General features: G+C 46.2%; 3 protein-coding genes across 7 annotated transcripts in view; 2 read left to right on the forward strand and 1 right to left on the reverse strand.

Moving 5' to 3' along the window:
• The first annotated feature begins 280 nt into the window (after positions 1–280).
• Positions 281–7,975, forward strand: dll4 (delta-like 4 (Drosophila)). Its single transcript, XM_053887587.1, has 11 exons — positions 281–694; positions 765–1,025; positions 1,179–1,236; positions 1,873–2,136; positions 3,416–3,476; positions 4,344–4,474; positions 4,639–4,808; positions 4,884–5,103; positions 5,513–6,236; positions 6,394–6,502; positions 6,911–7,975. Exons 1-11 carry the CDS (start codon positions 641–643, stop codon positions 6,914–6,916), a joined length of 2,058 nt encoding a protein of 685 aa, XP_053743562.1. The 5' UTR covers positions 281–640; the 3' UTR covers positions 6,917–7,975.
• Positions 7,976–15,626: 7,651 nt separating this feature from the next.
• Positions 15,627–17,074, forward strand: chac1 (ChaC, cation transport regulator homolog 1 (E. coli)). The gene is made up of 3 exons (XM_053887700.1): positions 15,627–16,265; positions 16,375–16,410; positions 16,495–17,074. The coding sequence occupies exons 1-3, from the start codon at positions 16,098–16,100 to the stop codon at positions 16,876–16,878; spliced, it is 588 nt and encodes a 195-aa protein (XP_053743675.1). The 5' UTR covers positions 15,627–16,097; the 3' UTR covers positions 16,879–17,074.
• Positions 17,075–17,430: 356 nt separating this feature from the next.
• ino80 (INO80 complex ATPase subunit) overlaps positions 17,431–26,468 on the reverse strand; it is a 28,080-nt gene continuing 19,042 nt past the window's right edge. For 3 of the 5 annotated variants that reach the window (XM_053887695.1, XM_053887697.1, XM_053887696.1), the window contains exons 28-37: positions 25,290–25,417; positions 22,428–22,522; positions 22,005–22,077; positions 21,558–21,716; positions 21,194–21,296; positions 21,019–21,107; positions 20,801–20,950; positions 20,398–20,569; positions 18,807–19,016; positions 17,431–18,481 (exon numbers count right to left, since the gene is read on the reverse strand). In XM_053887695.1, coding sequence (XP_053743670.1) covers positions 18,300–18,481; positions 18,807–19,016; positions 20,398–20,569; positions 20,801–20,950; positions 21,019–21,107; positions 21,194–21,296; positions 21,558–21,716; positions 22,005–22,077; positions 22,428–22,522; positions 25,290–25,417 — 1,361 coding nt within the window. In that variant the 3' untranslated portion in view covers positions 17,431–18,299. The remainder of the gene's footprint in view (positions 18,482–18,806; positions 19,017–20,397; positions 20,570–20,800; positions 20,951–21,018; positions 21,108–21,193; positions 21,297–21,557; positions 21,717–22,004; positions 22,078–22,427; positions 22,523–25,289; positions 25,418–26,468) is intronic. The other 2 variants (XM_053887699.1, XM_053887698.1) reach the window with 2 other exon arrangements.

The raw sequence follows: 26,468 nt of genomic DNA on the forward strand, positions 1-26,468 counted from the left end.
TTCACCGTCCGCATCCGCTGCTGATGGTGTGCGTGCGCGTGTGTCCGGTGTATTGTGCGCTAAAAATAAGTCAACAGATGTTGGGGGTGGAGGGGGGTGTTAATAGTATCCACGGTGGTCGCGGAGCGCGGTGTCAGTGCGCATTAAATCTGGACATTTTGTTGTTGGGTTGGAAGGGAAGGGGGTTGAATATGTAAAGTGGGCGGCGCCAGCGGCGTGACTGGCAGTTTATGTAATGAGCAGCTCGTCGCCGAGTCTATAAATGAGGGCGGAGACGCACTAACGTTCATTCACGAGTAATAAGACGAGAGCGGAGCGTCTGTGGCGCACACACGCACCGCCAAAATCGCGCACCCGAGAGGGCACGGTGGAGTACAGAAAGGGAAAAAAAAAAAACCGTGGACGCACTTGGAGCGTGGATGTAGGACTTGTCTTGTGACGCTTGGATAACTTGGAGTTTTGGGACGCTTTTACGCACAGCAACTGGGAGATACGCGGGACTTGTTTGGCGGACTTACGGATTTATATAAGTTTTAAACCTCTTATTTATTTTTATTCCTCATTTTTTTATACCCCAAATACTCTGGAATAGAATACTGGTTTGTTGGCTGGTGACGCGGCTGCCTTGGAGAAGAGAAGGATGGCAGCCTGGTTCACCTTTACCATCGCTTTTAGCACCACGTTAATAACACAGGTATTACGGAGGACAGCTTTAAAAATTTCATTTCACTCGCACTCTCCTGAATTCACCCCCTCTCTTGCAGGTATTTGGATCCGGTGTTTTTGAGCTGGACCTGCACGAATTTAAAAACCACAAAGGTTTGCTGGCGAACGGAAACGCATGTAAACCACACTGCAGGACTTCTTTTAGAATTTGCCTGAAGAACTACCAGGCGGTGGTTTCACCTGGGGAGTGCATCTTTGGAAATACAACGACACCGGTGTTGGGGAGCAACTCTTTCAGCCGCCAGGACTCCCACACTTTATCCACACCGATACAAATACCCTTCCACTTTGGCTGGCCGGTAAGACCCCGGCATCGTGTTCTGTTTACAACACCCGCCTTTAAGTACGCACCCCTTTGGGCATCTCTGCCCGTAGAAATACTGTACACAACAACAACAACATATGGTCTCTACTTCGTCAAACATGATTGTGTTCATTGCTTTCCTCTTTAGGGCTCGTTCTCCTTAATAATTGAAGCCTGGCACTCACCTTATGAAAATCTACCTGTAGGTAAGTGCTGCACTCTTTCGCCACAGGAGGGCGCCCTGTCCGTATATTTAAACCATGGTGGTACTCCAGAAATCAATAGTTTTGAGAGTCAGAAAAATACTATTCAGCCAACATCTACGGATGGAACGTTTGTCTTGTGAGTTGTCTTTAGAAAACGTTTTTTTAAAAAAAGGCCTAAGTTGTCATGACTCTCCCAGACTCCTTCTCAAATCACGCCATTTTCACGCCTCTTTGTGATGAACTTCAGAGCACCTTTTCTCATTCTTATACCCAATACAATTGGACTTCCTTTGGTTTATTTTTGGCGTGGGAAAGAGCTGTGCACCTCGGTGAGAATACACAGCCGCTGCCAAAAAGCCCTGACTACATCTTCCTGTATTTTACACCTTGCTCTGTTCCGCCCTTCAGTCGAAGCACCGCTGGGCCTGGGAATGTTTTTGCAGACGGAAAAGACAGAGGAAATTTCAACCTGGGTTTATCTTTCATCAAAGCTGTCTAGGATTTGATAAGACGCTGCGGCTTTTTGATGATTTAAGCAAAAAGGGGTGACACTTGAACCCAAAAGCAGTAAACGCCATGGCTCTGACATTCGGTTTAAGCATCTAGCATTCACCATTTCCCTTCTTTTCTTTACAGAAACCAGCAACCCTGAGTACTTGATAAGCTTGTTCGCCATCCAACGACAACTGGGAGTAGGGGCCGACTGGACTCAGGATATACAAACTGGAGAGCAGACGGAGTTGATATATTCCTACCGGTTCATCTGCAACGAAAGTTACTACGGGGAAAGTTGCTCCAAGAAGTGCACTCCGAGGGACGACCGATTTGGACACTACACCTGCACCCGAGAGGGACAGTTGTCCTGCCTGCCAGGGTGGAAGGGCAAATACTGTGAAGAACGTAAGCAACTGTACACAAACTTGTATTGCTTACCTGCTTTTTAATGGCTGTTCCCCGAAGTTGAAGGTCGGTATCTTGTAGTGAAGCGGGAGAGGTGAAGGTAGTTGTTCTGAACAAGTTAGAGCCACTTACCTTGTTTTACTTTATGATTTCTGAATCTTTGGGGAAGAGTTTGGCGCCGGAAAATGGGGCGTGTGGAAGAGCGGACACTTGTTAGGTCACCGACTTGCGTGGAGCACGGTGGGGCAGCTGGGGATTTCAGCCTGGGCCAGATTTGGAGCTAGCTTAGACCCCTAGAAATGCTAAAGATGTTGTCGCTGAACAGCTTGTAATACCCAAAACACCCCAGCCGGAATGAACCATTATTGGCCGACTCATGCTCCAAAACCTAAATTGTCATCTGTGTACTTTGATGAAGTTTTGAGTCTGACCTGATACCGCGTTTCACCAGACGTCCGTCTTCACCAGAACAAAACCGGAGGTGCGGAGAGAGTAATAGCTACCATGTGCTGGTCTGTACGAGGCCACATGGTTGACAATGGATCTGTCATCCGCGTCAGTTTGGCGGCGAAAGAGAAATTGGCATGTGCTATTTTGACTGCAAATCCTAACCAGATGGGTTCACCTGGTGCAGCCACACTCCCCCGTCCATCACCGCTGACTCTAGAAAGCATACATGAAGGTGACTTGCTTGAGCTGCACATCATTAAACTATTTATTTTTTCATCTTGAGATGCTGTTTGTAAGTGTGCTGCGTGTGCGTGGTAACATAATCCGCAGGGGCGTGCACCGGCTTTGATAGGAGCCCGGGCTACTGCACGCGCCAAGGTTAATCACGGCATTATTATCCACCACGCGCCACTGATGTTTTAGTCCCCTCCATTGTTGGGCGGGCGGTAGGAGCAGCTGCAAATATGGTTGTGGCAGACCACAAACAACAATAGTGACAGCTGTCTGCTATTGAGAGCAAGCATCTGTTCTGGACTAAACTGGCCGCTTACCGTCAGCCGCCTGATATGTTGTCCTGCGAATCAGAGTCATGCAAGAACTGTGCACTTAAAACTGGACAAACAAACCCACAACCGACCCCCCCTCCTCCTCCTCTCGCACACCAGTGACAGCTGGGGGGTGTGGAGGACAGGTTTAGATCAAATGAAGGCTTCTGAGGGGAAAAGGGGTTCAGTTACCTTAACTCAGAGGTGGAAGACTGATGGGTCTTTCATCCATGTGATGAAAATAACTTGTTGTGATAAAGGCCATTCTTTTCTCATCGTTCCAGCGATCTGCCTGGAAGGCTGCAGCGAGAGGAATGGAAACTGCTCCAAACCCGGCGAGTGTGTGTAAGTATCATAATTATGAAGTGTTAAGAGAAGTGTTGAAAGAGGAAGCGCACATGTGGCAGCTGAGTCCATGAGGAAAGACTCGGTTTAGTTCAACTAAGCCCTCGTTTTTTCCTCTCCACCATACCAACATCCAGTCCTTGCTCATGCTTCATTTCACGTGTTAATAGTGGCGGAACGTTCGCAGTCCTTCGCCACCGTCCAGGATAATTCCCAAACACTTGCTGTGAGAATTTCCTCCCGGGATCCTATTTTGCCCTCTTTTTTACGCACAAATCCATCATTCCCACCGCTGAAACTGACCCGAATTGAGGTTAAACCCTTTTAGATTCTCAACACCATTAAGCTGCTCCTGTGTCTTTTCACAGTCAGCCCCCAAAAAAAAAAAAAAAGAATTGGCACATATATCATGGGTCTCTAAATCTCTCAGATAGCTGCATGCGTCTGATAAAGAGAAGATGATGAAACGCAGCATAAATATAACTATAAGAGATAACTCCTGGGAAAGTGCTCAAGTTAAATAATAAAAAATATATTTTCATCGGTTAAACTCAATGTTGCGGAACAATAAAGCTCAAAATATATTTGAAAAAAAATTATGAAAGATATTCCTGAAAAATCAATGGATATCAGAGCAAAAATGTAAAAATATTGCCACTGTCCTTATAAATAGAACATTACAATTAAATAATAACGGTAGCTGCTGTATACTGTTATTAAATTTTGTCGATAGAGGTTCAGGTCTGCATGTAAAATATAAAGCTCGATATGTTCTGACGGCAAAAGAGAAGCCATCTGAAGAGATTTAAAGAATCCAGCTGAGCTATTTTGAAGAGCACATTCTGAAGATGTTTTGTCATTTTTTAGGTGCAGGGACGGCTGGCAAGGCACGTTCTGCGATGAGTGTAAGAAGTATCCGGCCTGCAAACACGGGACCTGCCAGCTGCCATGGCAGTGCAACTGTCAGGAGGGCTGGGGGGGGCTATTATGTGACCAAGGTAGGCCACACGACTTGGCCCTCTGCTGCTGCGTCTCGGGTTACTTCTCCAGTGTTTTCATTTGGGAGCATTAGTAAATTAGGTTTCCTGCTTCATTCATAGCCGAGTACAGTCTGCTCTCTTCGCGTGTGCCTGCTGTAAACAAACACTCCTGTCTCCCTCAGACCTGAACTTCTGCACCCACCACCGGCCCTGTGTCAATGGCGCCACCTGCATGAACACCGGTCAGGGCAGCTATACCTGCACTTGTCTGCCCGGGTTTACCGGGGTCAACTGCGAGCAGGAAATGCAGGAGTGCGACAGCAACCCCTGCAGGAACGGAGGGCTCTGCACAGTGAGTGGCTCGCGATGCTCCGCGTTTCGTCCAAGTGTGGGATTCGGTTTGAACTTTCTCTTTCACTTTCCTCAGAATCTAGAGAGCGGATACGTGTGCACATGTCCGCCGGGGTTCGAGGGGTCCCACTGCGAGCACGGCCTGCTGAGCTGTGATGACTCCCCCTGCTTCCACGGTGGCAAGTGCAGGAAGACGGACAATGGCCGCAGCTACATGTGCGAGTGTCCCCGCAGCTACACCGGACTCAACTGTGAGAAGAGAGTGGACAAGTGCACGTCGCTTCCCTGCGCTAATGGTACGGTCTTCCTCTCCTCCTCGCCCACCCTTTATTGAACTTCCCCCCCTCTTCTTAGATTCCTGCGACAGGAACAACAGGAATTGGTGGGAACTTAGTGTCCATTGTCCGGTGTATAAACACTCGACAACTCGCGGCAGCAGCTTGTAAATGTCACCGCAAAACTGGCTGCAAATGTTGACGAAAGGGGACAAATATCCAGCAAAGCTCGATTTCTGTCGCCTTGTAAACACTCTGGGGCTGTGCTTTGTTGGGAGAACAATGCTGACTTCTGCGGTCACAACTGTGGATTCCATGTTGTGTGAACTGACTGGCCTCATGGGACAGATCGTGGAGATAATGTTCCCGCTCTATGAGAGAAACGCGCTGTATTTGCGGTTGCTGACGTCATCCCTCATGTGTCCTCTAGGTGGTCTCTGTCTGATCCACGGTGGGGTTCGTGTCTGCAGCTGCCGCTCAGGATTCACTGGCCAACGCTGCGAAATCAACATCAATGAGTGCGCTGGGAACCCGTGCATTAATGGAGGCACCTGCCTGGACCGGATCAACGACTACACCTGCGCCTGCCCTCCAGGATTCGGAGGTCGTAACTGTGACAGAGTCCTGGACGAGTGCTCTCTGCGGCCGTGCCTCAACGGAGGTCTGTGCACGGAAGGTGGAAAGAAACCTGCCACTTGTGTCTGCCTCTCCGGATTCACCGGCCCCAGCTGCGAGTTCTTCGACGCGGTAACCGCCCCGGTGGGTGAGATTAAGGACGGCTTCCAGTGGGCTGCAGTGTCTCTGGCTGTGGGACTGGTGGCGCTCTTGGTGCTGCTGTGCATGGTGGGCATGGCTCTGAGGCACATCCACAGGCAGGCCCAAAGAGAGCGGGCCGACTCCGAGACGATGAACAACGTCTCCAACGTTCAGAGGGACAACCTGATTCCTACGTCGCAGCTAAAGAACATCAACCAGAAAATCGACCTGGAGGTGGACTGCGACTCAGAGAAATCGAACTTTATCCATAAAAACTATCACTTGGACCCTTATAGCTCCAAATCGAAAGAGTTTAAGGACGGAAAGTCGCAAGAGGATAAAAGCCTTATTTATGATAAATGCTCAGAAGACAAAGTGCCCTTGAGTCGGGTGTACAGGTGAGATCTAGAGCTTCGCTTTACTCTGTTGTGGCTTCCACTTTTATGGCTTGTAACTTGAAGCGTCTGCGGAGTCTGTGTAATCTGCCGCCCTGCTGATGCTAAACTCTCCCATGTGTTTCCAGCGCGTACTAAAACATGTGATGTGTGTTCGCAGTGAAAAGCCAGAGTGTAGGATATCAACGATATGCTCCTCCAGGGACTCGGCGTACCAGTCGGTATTTGTTATAGCAGAGGAGAGGAGAGAATGCGTCATAGCAACAGAGGTAAGTCACAAAGAGCAATGGCAGTTTCACTCTGTTCGTTGATCCATTATTGCGAGCTGCAGGCAGATATTTCCTGCCCCAACGTGATGCTAGCGGAAAACCTATGTATACAATAGGAATGAATGGCTTGACATATATGAAGATAGAAAGAGGAAAATCTGGTTTCAGATCAAATGAATGTGTTTTATTTGTCCCTTGATGTTCCTTTATGTGTGGCTTTGTGGCAACTCATGCAGTCCATCACAGTAGCCCTTGGATGAAGAGAAGTTGGACTCCAAATGTGAATGCACCTGTAGAACAAGGACAATCTAGAATGTGAAATTTAGGCCATAAAGAAACCAACCTGTAGCCAAGAATATGGAATCCAAGACCACAAACTGGACTTTAATGTTTGCCTTTGTTCTCCAGGTATAGACTGAGAGAGAGGTCTGAACGGGAGAGATGGAGGACACGGACACAATCGAGGCAGAATATGAAGCGTATTCTGGATTGTTTACAAATGCCGAGGAGAAACTGGAGATTGTTTTAGATGTCCACTGCTGCTCTGGAACACTTGAGAACTGGAGAGAGCAGAGGTTCTGCTCAGAACTGAGAAACTTGACCGAGTGTTTGTATGCAAACATGTACAGAGAAGGACCTCTCTCGAGTTTGGACCGGCTTCACAGGAGCATTAATTTATACTCTCAGCCATCCTGGGCTAGAAAGAAGGATCAGCGCCCCGCCCCCCTCAAGAATCCGTCCCTCGTGTGATAATCATGTCTTTTACCGCCAACCAATCAGAAGTAAAAGGTGCCTAAGACGACCCCCTAAAGGTCCCGCCAGCATCGCCTGCTATGCAAGACTCAGGGTTGAGCGACGTTGGCCAGCATCACCATCCGACCTCGTAACCACTGAGAGAAATGAATGTCTGAGAATAATCTTCAGCTATCAATCATGTGAAAACGACTGGACTTTTTCCCAGCAACGATGAAGATTGTATGCAGCCCAAATTCACTAGAAGCCTTAAAAAGTGGGTGGGAGGGGGGAGTTGAAATTGTCTGTCCTTGGATCATTTGCACTACAAACCTAACAGCAGGTGGGGCTGAATCAAGGGACTCGGAGCGCAATAGTGCTGTGCCAGCAGGATCCAAGAGAGGGAAGATGTGCATAGACAGTCATGTTTTTATGCAAGAAAAAAACAAACAAACAAACCACTGAGTCGAACGTCACACCACTGCCTGCCTATAAAACATTTCAGAACCAGTAATGTAATTTTTTTTTAATGATTATTTCCAGAGTTTAATTTAAATATGACACATTGCTCTTTATATGTTTTATAATATTATTTTGTATATAATGCATATTTATAAGGACCAAACTCTGAAGAATAAACTTTGTTCAAAGCTGTTTTTAATTTGACGTCAGTATGTGGAAAAATGAAATTATTTTTGAGGTGTTTTTAAATAATGAGAATGAGTACAAACAAAGATCATGTGACGTGTCTTGTTTTCTTAATTCCATTCAACCTGAAAATAGACGCGTTGAAAGGGAAGATGCCAAATTTTGCATGCAAAAACTCACACTGCCCAAATTCCTGTGCGTATTTTCCCCTTCAGACTCATCCCAAGCTCTCATTCTTGTATTGGAGGATTTGGTTGCAATGGGGGAGCGAAATGGATTTTAAGCACTTTAGTATGAAAATGTAATAGTTTAAATGGTAAAATAGTTTAAATAGTTTTTTATTCATTCTAAATAACTGTTTCGATTTCATCACAACCTATTTTGCATTTTCTTTTTTTCTAGTTTGGGCAATTTCCAGACAAAAACATTCTTTGCCTCAGATTCATAACAACAATCATTCTATCGCGCTTTACATCTTGGAGCACATTTATTTGGTACTGCATTTGGTTTTAGGCACGAAACGGAGCAAACTTTGATCGTCTACGAGTGTCAATGTATATATATATATATATATATATATTATACTTTCTTTCTGCTTACTAGTAGAAATGATTCCCTTGAAGAATAAAATGGATGGAATATACAGTACATTAAATATCAACAACATAATATAACAAATATATCTGTACTGAATGCCAAAAGGTCTAAATGAAGTCTTGCCTGGAACGGCAGCATTTCCCTAAAACATAACTGAGCAGGGTTGAGACCCCCTGCTCACCCTAGAACGGGTGCTTTGAGTGATTCCTGGGAAGCCTTTGGCTCCTGGCCCACCCCATGTTCAAGCTGTAGCCAAAAAAATTGGCTTCAAATTCAAATCTGTATCCAAGGATACCACCCCCTCAAGCTGGAAATGGCGAAACAAAGCCAGGCACAGGGCAGAGGAGCGCTCCCCCCTCCCCGCCCATCCACGTCTCATAATGCTCGCACACGCGTCTGCGCACACGCGGCCAACCAAACAGATGCCGTGGGGGAGCGAAGACTGAGCCTGTGGTGCCATAAAAACAGCAGCATATGCCAGGCCTCTCGCCCCAAGTGCACAGACCTCCTCCCATAAAAACACACAAGCACTTACAGGCTCCCCAACTGCCGCCCCTTCAGGGGCGAGAGCAATATTTCAATGCCCGGTTCTGAACCACCTACTCCGGCAAACTAAATGGGAAAAGGTCCTGGCATTGGATGGGGAGGGGGGGGGACCAGATGGGATCCACCAGATCTGCCATCACAAAAAATAAATAGCTGAGCTCCTAAAGTTGGGAGTAACAGTTTGAACCGGGCTAGGGTTCAACAACTCCGGTTTGAATGTCGACCAGATGTCAGTTGGATCCAGCCCAAGTCCAGTCTAGCCAAAATGATGTTTATATGAATCCTTCCAACCCAACTCTTCGAGGAGCGTTCTCGGAATTCTGGCTGAGAACGTGTAGTTTGAAGAATTTCTGGATGTTGAGACAACACATCTGTCACTCCCTGTCTCACACTACTTCTTATTTTATACGCAATGTTCAGTCTGACTGAGCAATTGGATGAAGAGAGGCGGAGGAAAGGAGGGAAGGACGTCCTCTGTGTAGGCTGGTGTCTACTGCAAGGGTCAACTTGGAAGATCGCCTGGCAGCAGGAAGGATGACCTGGAGAGAGAGGCAAGAGGGTTGGGTGTCGAGAGTTTCACCACTCTCGCTGAGACCTGCTGTGTGTTTATGAGTTGACAACAAGGATCCACTGTCAAAGTTGTGGGCTGTAATTTTGTTCTCTGATCCTCTGCTGTCCCTCGGCTGAAGTGCTAGTGATGGGCTGGCTGAGGTTTCATGAAACAGTGTCATCATTTTCTGAGTCAGTTGGTGGTGCTCTCAGTTTAAAAATGAAATTTAAAGTTCAAAATACTTGTTCAAAGTGTATGGGTATAGAGCAAAGAGTGCCGTTTAGAGGGCTTAGTAAATGGTGAGACGGTTTCATGAAACCTCATCAGTCACTACCAGCAGCCGTTCTGAGCAACTATCAACACCTCACCAGGTTCTGGAGGCATCATCAATCGATGACAGAGTGAGCAGATCCAGCTTCTCCCCTGAGCTTCAGTTGGAGTGCGTTTGCTTTTCGTGGTCCTGTTTTTGACAACTAAAAGGTTTGCGGAAAGGGAAAGTGAATCTCAACAGACTACTGAGTAATGAGTAGATGAGGTATGAGGTATCATGAAACAGTGTCCTAATTTTCACAGGTCACTAGATGGCGCTCGTAGTTTAGAAATGATGTGAATTAGTTGTTCAAGTCCAAACACTTTCCAGCAGACAGTGCCCTCTGGTGGTCTCTGAAAATCAGGACATTGTTTCATGAAACCTCACCTAATGTGTGACTGTTGGTCAAAATTCCTTCCTTCCTCCAAAGAGCAAGGATGGTTTCAACTCACTCACACGCGTGAGAAGAAACACTGCCAGTCTGCTGACTGAAGCTCTCCTCATGGAAGGAAAGAGGAGGTGTGTAACACAGATTTGGGGAAAGGTCCATCCGGTTTGGCTCAGGAAAAACCCAGATGAATCACCTCTCCAGCTTCACTTCGCCTCTCAGTGTGGAAGCACACGGAGTCCTTGTTCCGATCAAAGTCACACTTTGCGTCGCTCACACAAGCCGCTCAGTAGCAAACACATGCTCCGGCGTTGCTCCTCGGCCTCTGGGTCTCCACAGCACAGCATTGTGTTACAATCGCTGCATCCTGTTTGTGACCCAGTGACATCAGTTCCTGTTTTCTCCCTGATTAAAAAATGCAGAACATGCCGGCGAAGACAAAGTGATTTTCTCACGCTTCGCTCCATTCTTTCAACACCTGATGACTCGGCTTTTCAGGAAGCAACGTCCAAACAACCGCAACAGTCCTATTTACCTTCGACCGGGGCAATATCCGACTCCGAGTCATGGAATCAGGAATATTTCTGTTTCCACGACTCAGAATGTGTGTGGCTTTAAACCTCCTTGCCAGAGACAAAACCAACAAACTTCTGGCTTCAGTGACGCTCACCCACCCGCCTGCTACTGTGGTCTCACCAACACTAGGTGTCAGTAAGAATCCCACACAGAGAATCGTTGGAATTATTAAATCCCATACAAGGACTTGCAAAAGGAATAAAGTGAAAGTACAAATGGAGGGTTAATATTTTGGCTTTGAGGAGGATATCACTGTGTTATAATTGATTTTATTGATGTGAGAATTTTTAAGTTTAAATCATGTGAATCACGGACCAAAATAAGGGGCCCGACAGTTCATGCTATCAAAAATGCTATGTTATAAGTTGTGCTTTTGCTTCTCGAGGGAGCACGTACTTCTGCCAGGCGACTCAGTCTTTGGCTAGTTTTTTATTATCATCTCACAGATGGCTTGTTTTCGCTCCTCTTGTGTGTCTAAACTGTCCTGCTTGGCTCAACTTGCCAGTTCAAGCCCCAGTCTTTTGCCATAAGCCAGCAACCAGGGGGCTGTTTTAACCATGGGAATGTGGCGGCTGCTGCTTTCATTTTCCAAAGCTGGTGACATGAACAGCAGCTCAGCGGCGTAACAGGATTGATTTGTGCTCTTTATGATGTCCAAATGACCCTGTAGAACACCTGTAGAACACCTTCAATAAAATATATCCCATGTCTCATACGTAACTGCCACTCCATAAATGGCAGAGGTTATTAATGATACCAACAACTACTGAAGGGAAGAGTGCTTCGCCTCTTTGGGGCTCAACTAGTTCACGTTTGACCATGTTCCCTGAGGGGTGGTGCTCAAGGCGCGCGAACACAGGCTATTTCGGACTCATGGTCTGGTTGGCCTTGCCACTAACTGGTCACTCTCATTTCCATGGATGTTTGACTTTCACCATAGTTTTATGGAAAGAATGTTTTGAGTTCGTCGAGATGGAGGTCTTCTTCGGAGCTCACCACATCACTTTGCAGCCGTCAGCTCCAGTCGTGTTCGGACCTGGGAGATTCTCAGTTATGCCGGGTGACATCAAGCGATGTAAGATTTCCTAGCTGGAAGGAGGGAGAAAACACAGTCCAAGATTCCTTCCCAGAGCGCAAACAGGAAGTAAAGTTTTGAATCGATGTAATACACCGTCACTCTTTTCCTTTCCAACTTCGATAACTGAAAACGCACTAAACTCAGCTGTGATGTCATTCCAAGATCCCACTTTCAAGATAACTGTAACGTAGCATTAGACCTTGAGTTCCCACTGATATGGTTGATGATATGGCTCAGACCTTGATTCTCACAGAGAAATGGTGGCATGTCCTGTCTAGTTTGGAGAGGAGATTCATCCCCAGGTGTGTGAGTCCAAGTATCTTGCAGCCTTGTTGTTGAGCCACTTGGCAACGGGCTTTTAGGTAGGAGGGCGCCTGTGAAACATGAAAAAATGGACGCCCGATTCTCGACCGTAGCTTGGCCTCCAGATTACCCCAGTATATGGCGGCATCTGGTGCTACGGTCGAGAATCGGGCGTCCATTTTTTCATGTTTCGCAGGCGCCCAGACGCCTTCCTAGCTAAATGCCTGCTTGGCAAAGCTTTCTTTTAGCAGCGCAATCTTCATTCCCACCGCTAGCTATAGCCAAAAGCTTTGGGTATCGATGGAAAAAACAGCAAATGAGCCACAGGGTTCTGGACTCTCTCGAAGAGAAGGTCATTCATCCCAGGGAGGCTTAGTGTAGACGGCAACCGCAGCCAAAGAACGTTGAGGTGGTTCATGCATCTTGTGTGGATGCCTGTGGGACACTTCCCTAGTGAGGTGTTCCTGGCATGTCCAACAGGGAGGAGGCCCCAGAGCAGGATAAATAATGAGAATGTGAGGGTTATATATACATCCTGAAAGCATCTTCTCAATGTAATCCTGAGTCGCATACGCAGTTGATTAAACAAGACAATGTGTGTGGCCATTAGGATTGAAAGGACTCAGCAGTGATGACCCTGGCATGTTCACTTTGGATAAGCACTGTGGGAACGCTGGTGGATGGCGATGGCCAGTTGTTAGGACTCGTCTCTGCAGCCACCACAAAGATATCTGGAATGTTGATCTGCCTTTGTTGGTCGGGCCCATGGGGGTCCTTATTCTATTTTAGACCGTGGACAAGTGTCTGAAGCATCCAGGGGAGACAATGACACCCCCTTTTTTAACAAGCTAAACCACAAATAACTAAATTAAAAATCTTCTTGGAAACATCCAGCAACATGATCTCCACCACCCGGCTACATTCGGGACATTGTAGAGCTGACAGGAGAAAGGAGGGGCAGCGCCACAACGCTCCTCGCGGAACCCTGTCATGTGTTGGGTCATGTCAAATTGAGATTATACTTGTGAATAAGTATACTTATACTTGAGTATCGATCGTTGTATGGCCTGCTAGCAAGGTGCTAGCAAAAATCTTTTGGTATTGGCCAAACCATTTGCTCTGAGGCAGGGTTGCGGGTTGGGTCCTCCTGGAGGGGTATTGTGTGGTTCTGTAGCACACACAGGGGGCAGTATAGTCTTCCCTTTACAACCCATTCGTCAAGTACAAGAGCGCCACAATCCCCTGAAAGACACCCCTTAATCTGGGTCTTTCAGGAGCTAAACCTTAAAGGGGCTGCCAGAAACAAGCGATGCTCACGACTCATCGGGATAGAAGCATGGCTCTTTCACTTCCAGGATCTGTTACATGCGTTCAGGAATCTTGCCTGGAAAAGGTGTGGTGCATGAAGATCTTGTCAAACTGCTTCTGTCCCCACAGGTGCATTCTCTGGCGACTTCAGCAGGAAACTGAATATTTGAATATTTCTCAATAGCAGGTTGACTCTTAATATGGAAAGCACATGCTGCAATACTCACATGCTGGAGTCTATTGGTTGGAAGATGGTGGTTCAGACCAGCGTGGCCCAGCTTGTCCCCAAGCAGAGTGGGCTGGAAGGTGTTGAAACCACTGGAGAAATCAAAGAACATAATTCTCACAGTGCTTCCTCGGGTGAGAGAGACTTGTGTGGAGGAGGTTGGTGATGGAGTCCTCCACACTGATGCCACGCAGATAGGCAAACTGCAGCAGGTCCATGGAGGAGCTCACCAGGGGGCGCGGGTGGGCGAGGATGATAAAGACCAGTGACTCTTAACCATAGGGCCGAGCGCCTCCTAGAGTGCCACTAAAAGTTTTTTTGTTTCACACCTTTGGGCCGTGAGACGCTCAGTGTTAACACATTATCCACATATGATGGCAGTAGTGTGTCACTGAATAGACTTGACAGCTGCAAATCTGTGATAGTTACCAACTGTGGAGGAGTTCTTGAAAAGAAAAAAAATGATAAACAAAGTGATGCTGCTCCCCCCCAACAGTAAAACTGTTCTTGAAAGCACCTGTTGAAGCAGCTTTGAAAATTAATTAGAACATTTTGTGAAAATACTTTCATTTACTTGTATGTTCTTTGGAGTTTAAATAAAACATATTATTTTTATTTTATTATATTTAGACATGGTTTTATTATATTTATTTTATTCAGAATTTTATTCAGTTTTTCCAATTTTCTCAACAGTTTGCATCATGTGTATTCTTTTGTTTTTTTTGTAAACTTCATGAATATGACTTGCACTTGGTTATGCTGCTGGTTGGACTTTTCAATAACAAATATCTTTGCAATAATCACTTGGTTTCATGTCATTTCACAAGGTTTTGCTTTGTTTACATGTGAGTAGATTAAATACGGTCAGAGTCATGAATCGGTTCTATTACTTGAATGGGCCCCAGGCCCACTTGTTCTGGGAAAGGTGGGAGCCAAGATCAAAAAGATTAAGAACCCCTGATATAGATAAGCATGGACTTCAAGCAATTCCTGAAAATCCAAAGATATTCCAAGCTCAACTGGAGATCTTAAACATTTTTTAAGTACACTTCATAGAACCTGCCCCAAAAATAACACACCACTGCTTTCAGTTTGAATCGACAGTGTCCCCAGAAATCCGCTTCACTTCTTCTGACAATCCAAAAAAAAGGAACTTTTTTGAAATGTTAAATTCTTCAGTTTCTGCATTTTGGAATTGAAAACACCAGGCTGGTGCCGTGTAGCTGTGCTACTTAAGAAGCACCAATGGTTTTGGAATCCAACTCAAGTGAGGTTGCGTTCTGTTGCCATAACAAGGAACCGTGAACACAATATATGTTTCAGGTCCTACATATTTGAAACTGGCAATTACACTACAATAATACAATAATAAAGGGCGTGTGATTTTGTTGCCACATTTGTGTCGATCACATAGATATATTGATCAGATGATCTACTGACGAATGGCAACAAGGCTCCGTTCTGCCATGACATTCACGTCCTCGATTTCCTTTTCAGGAGATCAGATGTTGAAGTCTGACGCAAGGTCTTGCTGCGCTTGCCTCGGTTTCCGCCCTGAAACGCTGAACCGAGTTGCATCAGCCAGTTGAGCCTCTGGGAGTGATGCTGACATCGACCAATCAAAGGCCGTTTTAATGTGACTGACAAGTCATCAGACCATTAGTTGGAGAGTATGGCGTGCTGGTAAATCGAAATACTAGCCAATGCCGTGGGGTATTTTGCGCCACGCCCCACCTTTCTTCCAAAAGACCGTTTTTGATTGGTCAATATGTGACGTCACTCGAGTATTCGGTGTGTGATTGGGCAGACGTCACACCAAAGGAAACGCCTTGTCTTAGATGTATAAATACGGACAACCGCTGACCAGCTTCATCGAGGAAGCGCTTTGTGCTGCGGTGGTTCCGTCACTGAGGGATAAGAAGACCAGACTTAGCTCACGGCTTAGCAAGGCCTACCTCGATCCGTTTACCGACCTTAAACGTTTCCGTTTTTCGCGGCTGGCGGAAGAGCTAGCCGCCATCTCGCCATATTTTTTTTCGTCACGTGGAAGGCCGAAGCGGCTACCATGGATTTTTAAGGCGTAATGCGGCGGCACTAAGGCAATGGCAATGCATCGTGCAAGGCAAACCCCAAACACCATCTTCGCAACTGCCAAGCAGTTGGGCCCGAATACCGTCCGCGGTATCCCGGTGAGCCAGCCGGTACCACTGCTGCTGGACCGGAGGAAGTCCACTTTAGCGACCTAGTTCCCTTCGACTCGCCTTCGAGAGGCTAAAAAAAGTGAAGTCATCGTTTCATTTTAAACGCCACCGACTTGAATCCAAAAGAAAAAAATGAAGCCTCAAGACATCATCGCCGCGAAGAGCCTGTGGATCTTCGGGTACGGGTCGCTGGTCTGGAAGCCGGATTTCAAGTACAAGAGAAGCAAGGTGGGCCACATCCGGGGCTACAAGAGACGCTTCTGGCACGGAGACAACCACCACCGTGGGAATGATGAAATGGTGAGACGCTGAAATGACCGTTTCTTGCCTTGTGCCACATGTGAAGTCTGAAGTCAGACTCCATTAAGGCGTTGTCCTGACCTTCTCTCCCTCCTCCTCCTCCTCGCAGCCCGGAAGAGTGGTGACGTTGATCGAAGATGATGACGTAAGTGGAAAGTCTTTTCCTATTGGTTGAAAACGCTTGGTTCCTGTTGAAATGGAACTCATCCGGATCCCTGTTGTTGAACAGGAATGCACATGGGGAGTGGCATTCGAGGTGACCGGGGCTCAGGTGGACGAGTCTCTCTCCTACCTGAACGTGCGCGAGACGGTCTGCGGCGGCTACACCACCAAGATGGTCGACTTCTACCCAGAGGGGGAGGAGCACGCTCCGGTTTCGGCGCTGCTCTACATCGCCACCTCTGACAACCCCCTGTACCTGGGGCCGGCCAGCCCAGAGGAAATCGGCGCCCAGATCGCCGTGTCCAGCGGGAAGAGCGGCCACAACATGGAGTACCTCCTCAAGCTCGCCATGTTCATGAGGAGCAGCTGCCCTCAAGTGGAGGACCGACATCTGTTCTCCGTCGAGACGGCAGCTCTGACCGTGGTGTCGTATCTGCTGGCTGCCCAGTAGCTCGTACCCTCGATGCTAACATAACTAAGTGACGTGACACCATGTTTTATTTTTATTTTCCTCCTTTTCATCAAAGCTGACGGACACAATGTTTGCACAATAACACTCCGTCCAGACAGGTCAGCGGTTGTGATCCACTCGCAACATGACTGCTGTTTTCTTACTGTTGAAACTGACAATAAATTCTACAAACTCACTCTGGTCTCCTTGCCTGTATATAAAAGTCGCTTGCCGCGCTGGAATTTCAAGTTTTAAGAACTGATGGTGCGACCAAACATTCCATCAGACAGTCTTCAAATCTGGCGCGAGCTATTTGTTCTCTGGAAAGAATTAAAATTATAAGGTTTTAAATCCTGGAGCTTGCGTAATGAGCCCAGACCTGGAAGTCTGGAGTTAACACCCAGCGTGTCGTCGCACAACTCCAGGCAGTAGAAGTAGAAACCTCGCAAAAAGCACATTCTGAGGCATGTTTTTGATGTGCACTGCCATGTCTCTGGCCTGAGAGGTTTCAATCCTGTCACATGACTAAACCTTCATTTATAAATCAGTGACACTGATTTAGCACACGTTTATTTTCAGTCCTAGTTATTAAAACTTCAGGTGCAACTCACTGTATGTACATTTGACCTATAAAAATAGACCAACAAACTGTGGCGGGGGAGAAAGGCTCTCATCAATATGTACATCCATATAGAACAAACATGTCTCCCTCACACTCAACAGACTGGGTGCTCGGGTCAGAACGCCGATGCGAACATGATAAACAACCTCGTCACTTTTAACCACAAAAATAGAAACGCCTCCAGCACAACTCCACATAGCACGACTCTCCTTTACGTGGTAATAACTTAAATATTTGACTACCAAAACTTCTGAATGTATTTATTAATTTACTTTAAGCAGCATTTAAACTGGATTTTTTAAATAAGTTTTTCTTATTTGAAAAAAATATATCAATACTTCCTGTCATGCTGGGTTACTTCAAAATGTTAGGACCTCCTGTGTCAGTGTCACATTGTTCTAGAAAAATAAGCGCTTTATTACAAACCTGTGGACCTGTTGTTTGGTAAAGGAGACATTAGTTCACATTTAAACTCCACGCCATGAAATCAAATGAGCATGAACGGAAGACGAGGCTCAGTGCAATTGACAGAATCTCCTTCGCTACGTGACGTCACTGCTCATCAGCCAATCAGAGGAGTCTCTGATCATGAGGGGAAAAGTGCTGAATTCCGAGCACTTGGATAGTTGTGTACTTAAGAATACTCAAAGGCAAATTCAGTCCACTGGTCTTGGACGTGTATCAGACACATGGAGGCTGTTCACTTGGTGGATGTGCTTCCAACTCCAGGTTTTGGCGGGTGCAGGCAACAGCGGGGTCACAGTGAGAGTGGCTCAGTCCTCCCGTGTCTTCACGTGCATCATTGAGCGGCGCCTTTTCCTTTCCTGGCGGCTCCTTGAGTGTGATAGGTCACCTGTTTGTGGGGGCTGGGTGTGGAGCCCTTGGCTTGAGGAGACGAGCTTCTGCTGGGGTTGAAGGCGGGGCCGGTGCTGGACCGGCCCAGGGAAGGCTGGAGGCCGGGGCTGGAGGCCGACATCCCTGCTGGCGGGGGGGGGAGACAACAAGCGTCAGTGTGGAGCCTTTCACTCTCAAAAAACAATGAGGACACAAGAAGCTTTGAGAAGCCTGTTTCGCCCTGGTCAGCGGAAATGAACACACACACACACATACAGGCACTTTCACGAAAACAGACCTGAAAGTGAAACAAAAATACGACTTTATATCCAATTTGTGGGCAGGATGTTAGCAGCTACTACCACTATTTGTAATAATAATGAATTGTGTCTTCATATAGTGAAAGCACCAACACTGCTGGGCAGATGGAATGGTCAATAAAGTTTTAAAAACAACGCTGAGACACTCCTACCTTTCGACACGCTGTAGCCGTAGGCAGCGTAGGCCGCAGCCGATGCAGCCGCGGCCCCGGCCATCGCCCCGGCCATGGCCGCTGCACTCCCCGCCGTCGACTTCCGCCCGCGTCCTTTCGTCTTGGACACGCCCCCTGACCCTTTGGGTCGCCCGCGGTTCCGCCCGGATCTTCCTCTGCCAGGGCTGGTGGTGTCGGAAGCTGAAACTCCTGGAGCACAAAAGGCGAAACTCTTGAGGATCAGCGATTGGTTTGGCTTCAACTTCTATCCCTGCATTATCTCACAGTAGCAATTAGACTGTAATAAAGACAAACTATTAACTACATCCATCATTACAGGAAAACAAGGTCAGCACTTCCATTTTCCGCCACAGTTGCGGCGTCACTTTAATCCCCACATCGTCTCTCCACTAGTCTTCCACCTAAATACTGCGGTTCCTGTGGAGCGAGATGATGTTTCTGGAGCACTCACGAGGACCTCCACTGAATACCCACACTCATCTCCTCACAGGACTTTAGGATGACTCCATGTGTCGGAGATTACTGTCAAACCACAGTCCCTCCAATGGAAGCTGTAGCAGTAAGTTATGATCTATTCCCTGTATTTTAAAGCATCTCCCATAGGAAAAGGCCACATCCCATTAATATCACTCAAGTGACAAATGAACAGTGACCATCCTACTGGTAAGATCAAGTCACTTCATGGAAATGTTGCCATGTTTGTCAACCCCGACACGTCACAAACTGTAACCACTAAACCAACTGTGATGTTGAAACCACAACCACCAGCAATTTGACTTAGCAACCCTTCAATTACGTCGACCGGGGAACAACAACAGCAACACAACTTGTCACCACAGTCAAACGGGGGTTGATTTATTTTAGTGATTCCATTGTATGCTGTTTGCGTGCAACAGAGCAGGGCTGAAAAATCCAACGTGAAATGGTGAAAGAATGTGCCAGAAGAAAACATGACTAACATGTGATTGAAAAAGTAGTGGTAGGAGTGATATTTTTGTCAAAAGAAAAATGTTTGGTCCTCAGTTTCAACATGATGCAAGCAGGATGTAGAGGAGGAAAACAAGCATTTTTACAGCATAAACAAGTGACAACGATACATAAAGAAGCGGATGCTGCTGTTCTATATGGCGTCATTACAGGTTGACGTGTGTAGACTCCATGTACTGACCAGTTTATACGCCTGAATCATGTCATGAATGTGTCCAAAATGGGCTAAATCTTTATTCATCTCTGGCTGGCATGACTGTAAAAGACCATCTATTTGCAGGGGATTACTAGCCACCTCAAACCAGCCGTGGACAGTTGGCTTGTGTGTCGAGAACATGAAGTTCAGGACAAACTGAACTGGAGCAAAAGCATAAACGAACTGTCACTGAAGCCAAGGAATCGGATTTGTAACTAAAACTAAGGTTTACACCACATATGGATTTGTTATGACTGTGTGTGTCATTTTTAATAAGTTATGATTCAACTTTAGACTTCTATGTTCAAGGCAAAAATATACAATGCTGGAGCAGTGACCCCAAAATGGAATGTAAAACGGAGTGCCAGGAGGACACCGTTGACTCACCGTTCATGTTGTCGGAGATGGACCCGGACACAGACGAGGGAGAGTTGGTGGCTCGGGTCTGATGCGCTGAAGAAACCGGATCATCCACGATGACCAGCATGTCGCTGCTGCTCTCATCGGCGTCGGCGTCCGGCGGCAACGAGCCCGGTTGCAGCTCACTGCTCAGGGAGATCTGACCATATGTGGGAGCAGACACAGGTGGAGGGTCAATGACACGAGGAGCAAGGACACTAGGCTGGTACGTGATGGGTCAAGTAACGCAGGGGGTGGCATGGACAAGGAGAGTAGGCCCGAGAAAAGAGTGAATAAAATACAAGCTAATAAAAAGGCCATTTTTTTGGAGCAGCACATAAGGTGGGATCTTCTCAGCAAGCACGGAACCCCGGGTCCTGATATGACTCACCTCACTAAAGGGACTTGGCATGGCCGAGTCCATCTCCACGCTGATGAACGAGTCCTCTCCGTCTGCTGAGAGGTTGGAATTGTCCGCAGAGGGTGCATGAGGGATGACCAGGTCTTTCCTCCTCTTAATCTCAAACTCCTCATTTTTCTTCTGCAGAGAAGACATTCATTTATATTCGGAGATCTGCGTCGACATCGTGATAAAAATTACCCTCTAACCTTCTCCGCGTACTTCTCCCGCTTCCTCTTGCGCTCTTTGACTTTGCTGCTCTCTTCCTGCTGCCTCTTCTCCTCCTGTCTCTGACGCACTGCGGGAGCAAGAGGCGCTTTGTCGGCTTTTCAGAAGGAAACACGACGTGATCGACGGTGACAAAGGGCCTCAGACAAAACTCACATTTCTTCTCCAGCTCGTCATCGTCCAGGAGCAGGCTGACCACTTCTTTCGGTTTGAGAGTGTCTGGTTTAAAGTTGCCTCCAGATATCACCACCCTCTGGATCTATTGAAACAAGGGCATCTTCTCATCACAAACACATCAAAACACCCATAATTGCTCTACTGAATGGAAAAAACTTCAGGATAGGAGCACAAAAACATTCCACTTCCACCCTGATGTTTAAGGAGATGTGTGCAGACTCAACTTCAATTTGATGAATCTGTCTAATTCTTAATGGAGTCTCAGTCCTAATAACAAATAACAGGTTTGCCATTTATGCTCCGCAATAGTCGGCAGTGAGCCTTCATTTATTTCCTCCCTAACCTCGCTCTTTTCTTTGGCGCGCTGCAGGATCCGCTCCTCGATGCTGCCCTGGCAAATGAGGCGATACACTGTGACCTGCTTGGTCTGACCGAGCCGGTGAGCTCGGTCCATGGCCTGCTGATCCACGGTGGGGTTCCAGTCGCTGTCATAGAATATGACCTGCAGGGAAATAGGATCGGAGAAGAAAAGACATGATGAAGCGCAGAAAAAAACGCATCTTTTAGAGCGTATTAAGAGGAAAATAAAGCATTACTTCGACACCCTTTGAGGACATTTGGAGGTATGTACATTTCAAAATATACTTTTAAATGTATGGGGTAATTACGACCAAGCTCATAGTTTTGAATCTGGCTCTCCATTTTTATTAATCTAAAAATAAACCGTAGAAATATTATCAAAACTTCAATCTAGCAAATGCCGTCTTCCAGTAATTGTTGAGTGACTCACGGTATCAGCAGCGGTCAGGTTGATGCCAAGACCCCCGGCTCTGGTGCTCAAAAGAAAGACAAATATGTCCGTCCTGTACAGAACGCAGAAAAAGCAAAAATGAAACTCAACTGAAAACAAAAGAGATCAATGACAACAGTTCAGAGAAACACAGACATGGGAAAAAAACATTCACACCAAGAGCTTGACTGAGTCCAGTAAAAGTAAAAACAATGTCACCTACACTTGGAGAACAAGAACCAGAGAAACACTGGCATGATGGAGCTTGGCTCTAATATGAACCAGAGCTCACAGAGAAACACACAGTGATTGTCTGTGCATGCCAGCAATACATTAAAGAATGCTGATGCGGCCAAGATACGGTGAGGAACATTAGCAGTCAAGATTAGGGGGCAAGCTCGTATCTAGGTCGTCTTTACCCACCGACTCTGGAAGTCTGCCACCATGTCTCTGCGCTCAGAAATCTTGGAAGATCCATCCAGACGCATGTAGGTGTGTTTACGATAAACCATGTACTCCTGGCAAGAAAAAGGGAAAATGACAGTTAGAAAATCTGCAAAAATCTGTTGCTCAAAGCAGAAATACTTCAAGACTTTAAAAGCATAGATCTATATTTGGACACCTACTCTTTCACCACAAGTGTAGATTTATCAGTACAGTCTAATTGATGTTTTGAATTAAAATGTAATATCGTTTCCCATAAATATCAGCATTGTAATCTTAAAACCGAATAATGGAACTGGGAAAAAATGTTTCAAAACATTACCAGGATCCATTAATAAAACAAGCATAACACCTCAAATAATTCAGTGACATAACTGATCAGGTTTTAGCCAGATTTTTCAGTCAAACAAGACTTATGTTTGCAGTAACAACAAAAATAAGTTGTTTAATGTCTACCAGGACTCGAAGTGATTCATTTTGTTTTCACAAGCCTGTGTTTTCATGAGTCAATGTGGACTGATGGGGCCATAATTCAGTGGAAATAAGAACAGAATCGCAGTTTAAACACAATAAATCAACAGCCTTTGACGTTACAAATGCCTCAATTTACAAAGATGTCAGGTGCAATCAGCAAAACATTCAGCAGACATGGAAGATGACCAACACAACTGCACTTTATTCTCCTCATCTGCTGAGATAAATGTTTCCTGTTCGATTCAGGGACGGGTAGATTTCGTGTTTGACTTTTACCGCAGATCAATTTTGGAACCCACCGCATTGTGGCTCCACACCGCCACCGAAAATCTGATAGCAGAGCTGTACGGGTGAGTGAGGGCGAAGGCGTAGGCCCCAGGGAGTCGGGGTCACAGCAGTGATGAGGTGACAAGTTGATCCCCTTTTAAACGTTGACCTGATCTCCTGACCTCCTCAATGAAACATGCCAGAGCCCTGAACTGAAGCGCCTGTCGCAGTTGCTGCTGCACATCAAATCTCACCTCCTAAAATCATTACCGACGCTATCAATGATTTGACACTATGTTGTCTATGACCTATACACCTCGATCGTGACACAAGACCTCAGTCCCTTCTGAGTCTGGCCTCCTCTCGACAAGGCTGGCTCGGATCCCGACGGCCCCATCTGTTCCGAGTGAACACTACATTAGGGGCCATTAGTACACAGTTTCGGGAAAATGAGGCCAACCTTGTCGGAATTGGTTTTGATATCTTGCCAGCAAGATTGTGCTGTTGTGCTGTGCTGCTTGTCTAAATGCTCCAGCAGGATTTCAATGTGAGACATGATTTGACAGACGTTTTATACATTGCAGATTTATCTTTAGTTTACAACCAGAATACTACAGATTTATAATGACCTCGACCTTGGAAAACAAGTGTTTGAACATTACATTTTGCGATTAAAACAGTTAAAAATGGTATGCTATAAAAGAAGGGAAATATACAAATGGTGCCTCTGTTTTTCTAAAACTGAGGAGTGGACGTTCAACAAGTTTCCTAATCTTCTGGCTGCAACAGTCCACATCAACTGCCAGAGAGGCAGCCGCAGACACTAAAGCAGCAGGGTTGCAGAGTTCCCAGCAGCAATTGCAAAAAAAAAAAGTTATTTTACTTCTGACCACCCAGATCACAACCACCCATCACCCGGCAACATGATGTCACTGAATAACCGACAGCCGACCGGCGACGAAAACATTAATGATAATGACGGTGGTTAACGTAAGCCTGCGCTTCGTGCTCTCTTAACTTCATGTTCAGGAAATCAACTCCATCTGCACAATCTTCATCTCCTCGAGATGAAAAACGGTCAAGACAAAGCCAAGCCAGGTTGGACTTTCTCAAATGTGGATCTCTTTAGCCCATTAGCAGAGGAGAAAGAATCTGCTATTACTGTCTGAGGTGGCTCATAAATCAACCCTCCAGTGCAGTACTCAGCACATTCTACGTTCCCACAGTTTCCAGACATAGAAAAGACGTTCCTTAACCACCTGGGCTGCGTCCATCTGCCATCGAGGGATTTGGTCATGGAAAGGAATTCCTGATGACATCATAGCCAGGGAGCCTTGAAGCTTCCCGACCATGTTTTTCATTTACAAAGAGGTGGAACTAGTAGGTTAAGATGACACAAGACTACGAGCGAATGATCGTTCCTCATATAGCAATGTGTGCCAGTATACACATAGACTTTTCCTCCGGATAGGACTAAGCTGCTAAAATCTGATGCGTACAAGAGCATTATGAAAACACGGATGACCACCACATAGTTGAGTACGTTCACGTGAGGCAAAAAAGCATCTGGTTAAAAAACGTCATTTGGAAATGATACGCAGTTTTACGGACTAAAAAGAAGTGTGAGCCTTGGTTTAAAAAGAATACCAGAAAAACAACCTCTTCATTAATCTCGGCCATTTTTTGTCTTTTTTTCTGCCTTTTACTGGAGCAAATTGTCATCATGAAGCCAAAGCTTCTGCCACGCCCATTTCCCCACACTCTCCTCCTGCTCATCATCGCTCCCATCTGGCTGGAGCTTCTCCGCAGATGAGACCCGGCTAATTAGTTGCTGACCTGTTAATTACTAACAAGCCACATGAAGGCTGATTAAAGGCTGCAGATTCGTCTCTAGTCCTGTTGGTGTACAAGTACCAAGTGTTCCTTCACTAAAAAAAGGCGTGGGTTTTAAGGTGATGGTGCTACATTCCTGGCCAGCATCATAATTCAAAGACTTCTCCACTGACATTGAACACCAAAGAACTCAAAGAAACAAAGAAATGGGGAGGGTCAACATAATGGAAGACAGCCCAAGAAAAATGCAACTGAAGTAGTATGTACCTCAAGCAGGTCGATCATGCGGGTCATTTGGGAGTAGATGAGAACTCTGTGTCCCTGAGCCTTTAGACGACTCAGCAGGATGTCCAGTGTGTGAAGCTTGCCACTTTCCGTGATCAGACTCTCCTTATCTGAAAGATAAAATACATTTTTAAAAACTCCCACAAATTAATAAGCATTTGAAGGCATCAACGATCCAAGGCTGAGAGGAAAAAAAGGGTCCTTCCTCCCAGAAGGTCACCATACTTGAGAATATTAGCCTTCACTGATATATATTCGTCTGGAAAAGAGAGCCCCTTCTTTAGAGCAGATCAGCCCCAATCCTCTTAAATCTCCCCCTGATCTGTGGATTGTTCAAATACAGCGTGTGCTCCCATTGAGTCGGGGAGGCAGTGAAAGAGGAAGTGTGAGAAAGTGGTCTACGCTTCATTTCATCCCAGAGAAATCACAAAAGGTGAACAAATCGGAGCGTGGCAGTTGGTCTTGGTCATGCTTCTGCCAGCCGCATTGCATCAGGTGTTCTGTAGCAGCGCTCAAGAGGGGAACAATTCAGACCCGGGGCTTCAGTCGAAGTGCTTCAATTCATGCCCTGCTAATGAGGAATTAACGTCATGGGGCACAAAGGCAGGACGAGAAAAAGAGCGATAACGCCATCGACCCAGTGACAGGCCAGCTATAGAGTTGGACCATAGGGTCATGGCCTTAAGTGGGGGGACTACGGCAAAGTCCAGGGTCGGGTGACAGGGTCAGGCCAGGGTTGCCAAAGAGTCCCACTGGGAATCTCACTCAGCGGTTTTTGACTCAAATCCTCTCTTAAGATGGATATTAGACCGAGATGTATATTTGAAAATCTGATCTTGATTCGTGACTTACATCAGGAGACACTATTTAATGTGCAATATTTTCCGTCATGTGATGCAACGCTCTTTAAATTTCCTCCAACTATTATTATAGGCCTTATTTAACATTACTAGATTCAAAATGGTCACCTAATGCTGCAAAAAACAACGGCAAATAAACAATAACAAAATACTGATTTGTAAAAGATAATCACAGCTGCTCAAAAGCACCCCATAATCCACCCCCCAAAAACACAACTGGATCCCTAATTCTTAATCTAAACTAGATGCATTTTATGTTAATGCGCACTCAGTCTGAACCTTGAACTATGACCCCTAAATA

This window comes from Synchiropus splendidus, chromosome 15 (genome assembly GCF_027744825.2).
Source record: "Synchiropus splendidus isolate RoL2022-P1 chromosome 15, RoL_Sspl_1.0, whole genome shotgun sequence".
In the NCBI taxonomy this organism is placed as follows: domain Eukaryota; kingdom Metazoa; phylum Chordata; class Actinopteri; order Syngnathiformes; family Callionymidae; genus Synchiropus; species Synchiropus splendidus.

Coding starts and splice junctions, on each gene's coding strand:
- chac1 (XM_053887700.1), top strand. CDS start 16,098: ATGAAGCCTCAAGACATCATCGCCGCGAAGAGCCTGTGGATCTTCGGG. Junction 16,266..16,374: donor ACCGTGGGAATGATGAAATG/GTGAGACGCTGA, acceptor TCCTCCTCGCAG/CCCGGAAGAGTGGTGACGTT. Junction 16,411..16,494: donor CGTTGATCGAAGATGATGAC/GTAAGTGGAAAG, acceptor GTTGTTGAACAG/GAATGCACATGGGGAGTGGC.
- dll4 (XM_053887587.1), top strand. CDS start 641: ATGGCAGCCTGGTTCACCTTTACCATCGCTTTTAGCACCACGTTAATA. Junction 2,137..3,415: donor GGGCAAATACTGTGAAGAAC/GTAAGCAACTGT, acceptor TCATCGTTCCAG/CGATCTGCCTGGAAGGCTGC. Junction 4,809..4,883: donor GGAACGGAGGGCTCTGCACA/GTGAGTGGCTCG, acceptor CACTTTCCTCAG/AATCTAGAGAGCGGATACGT.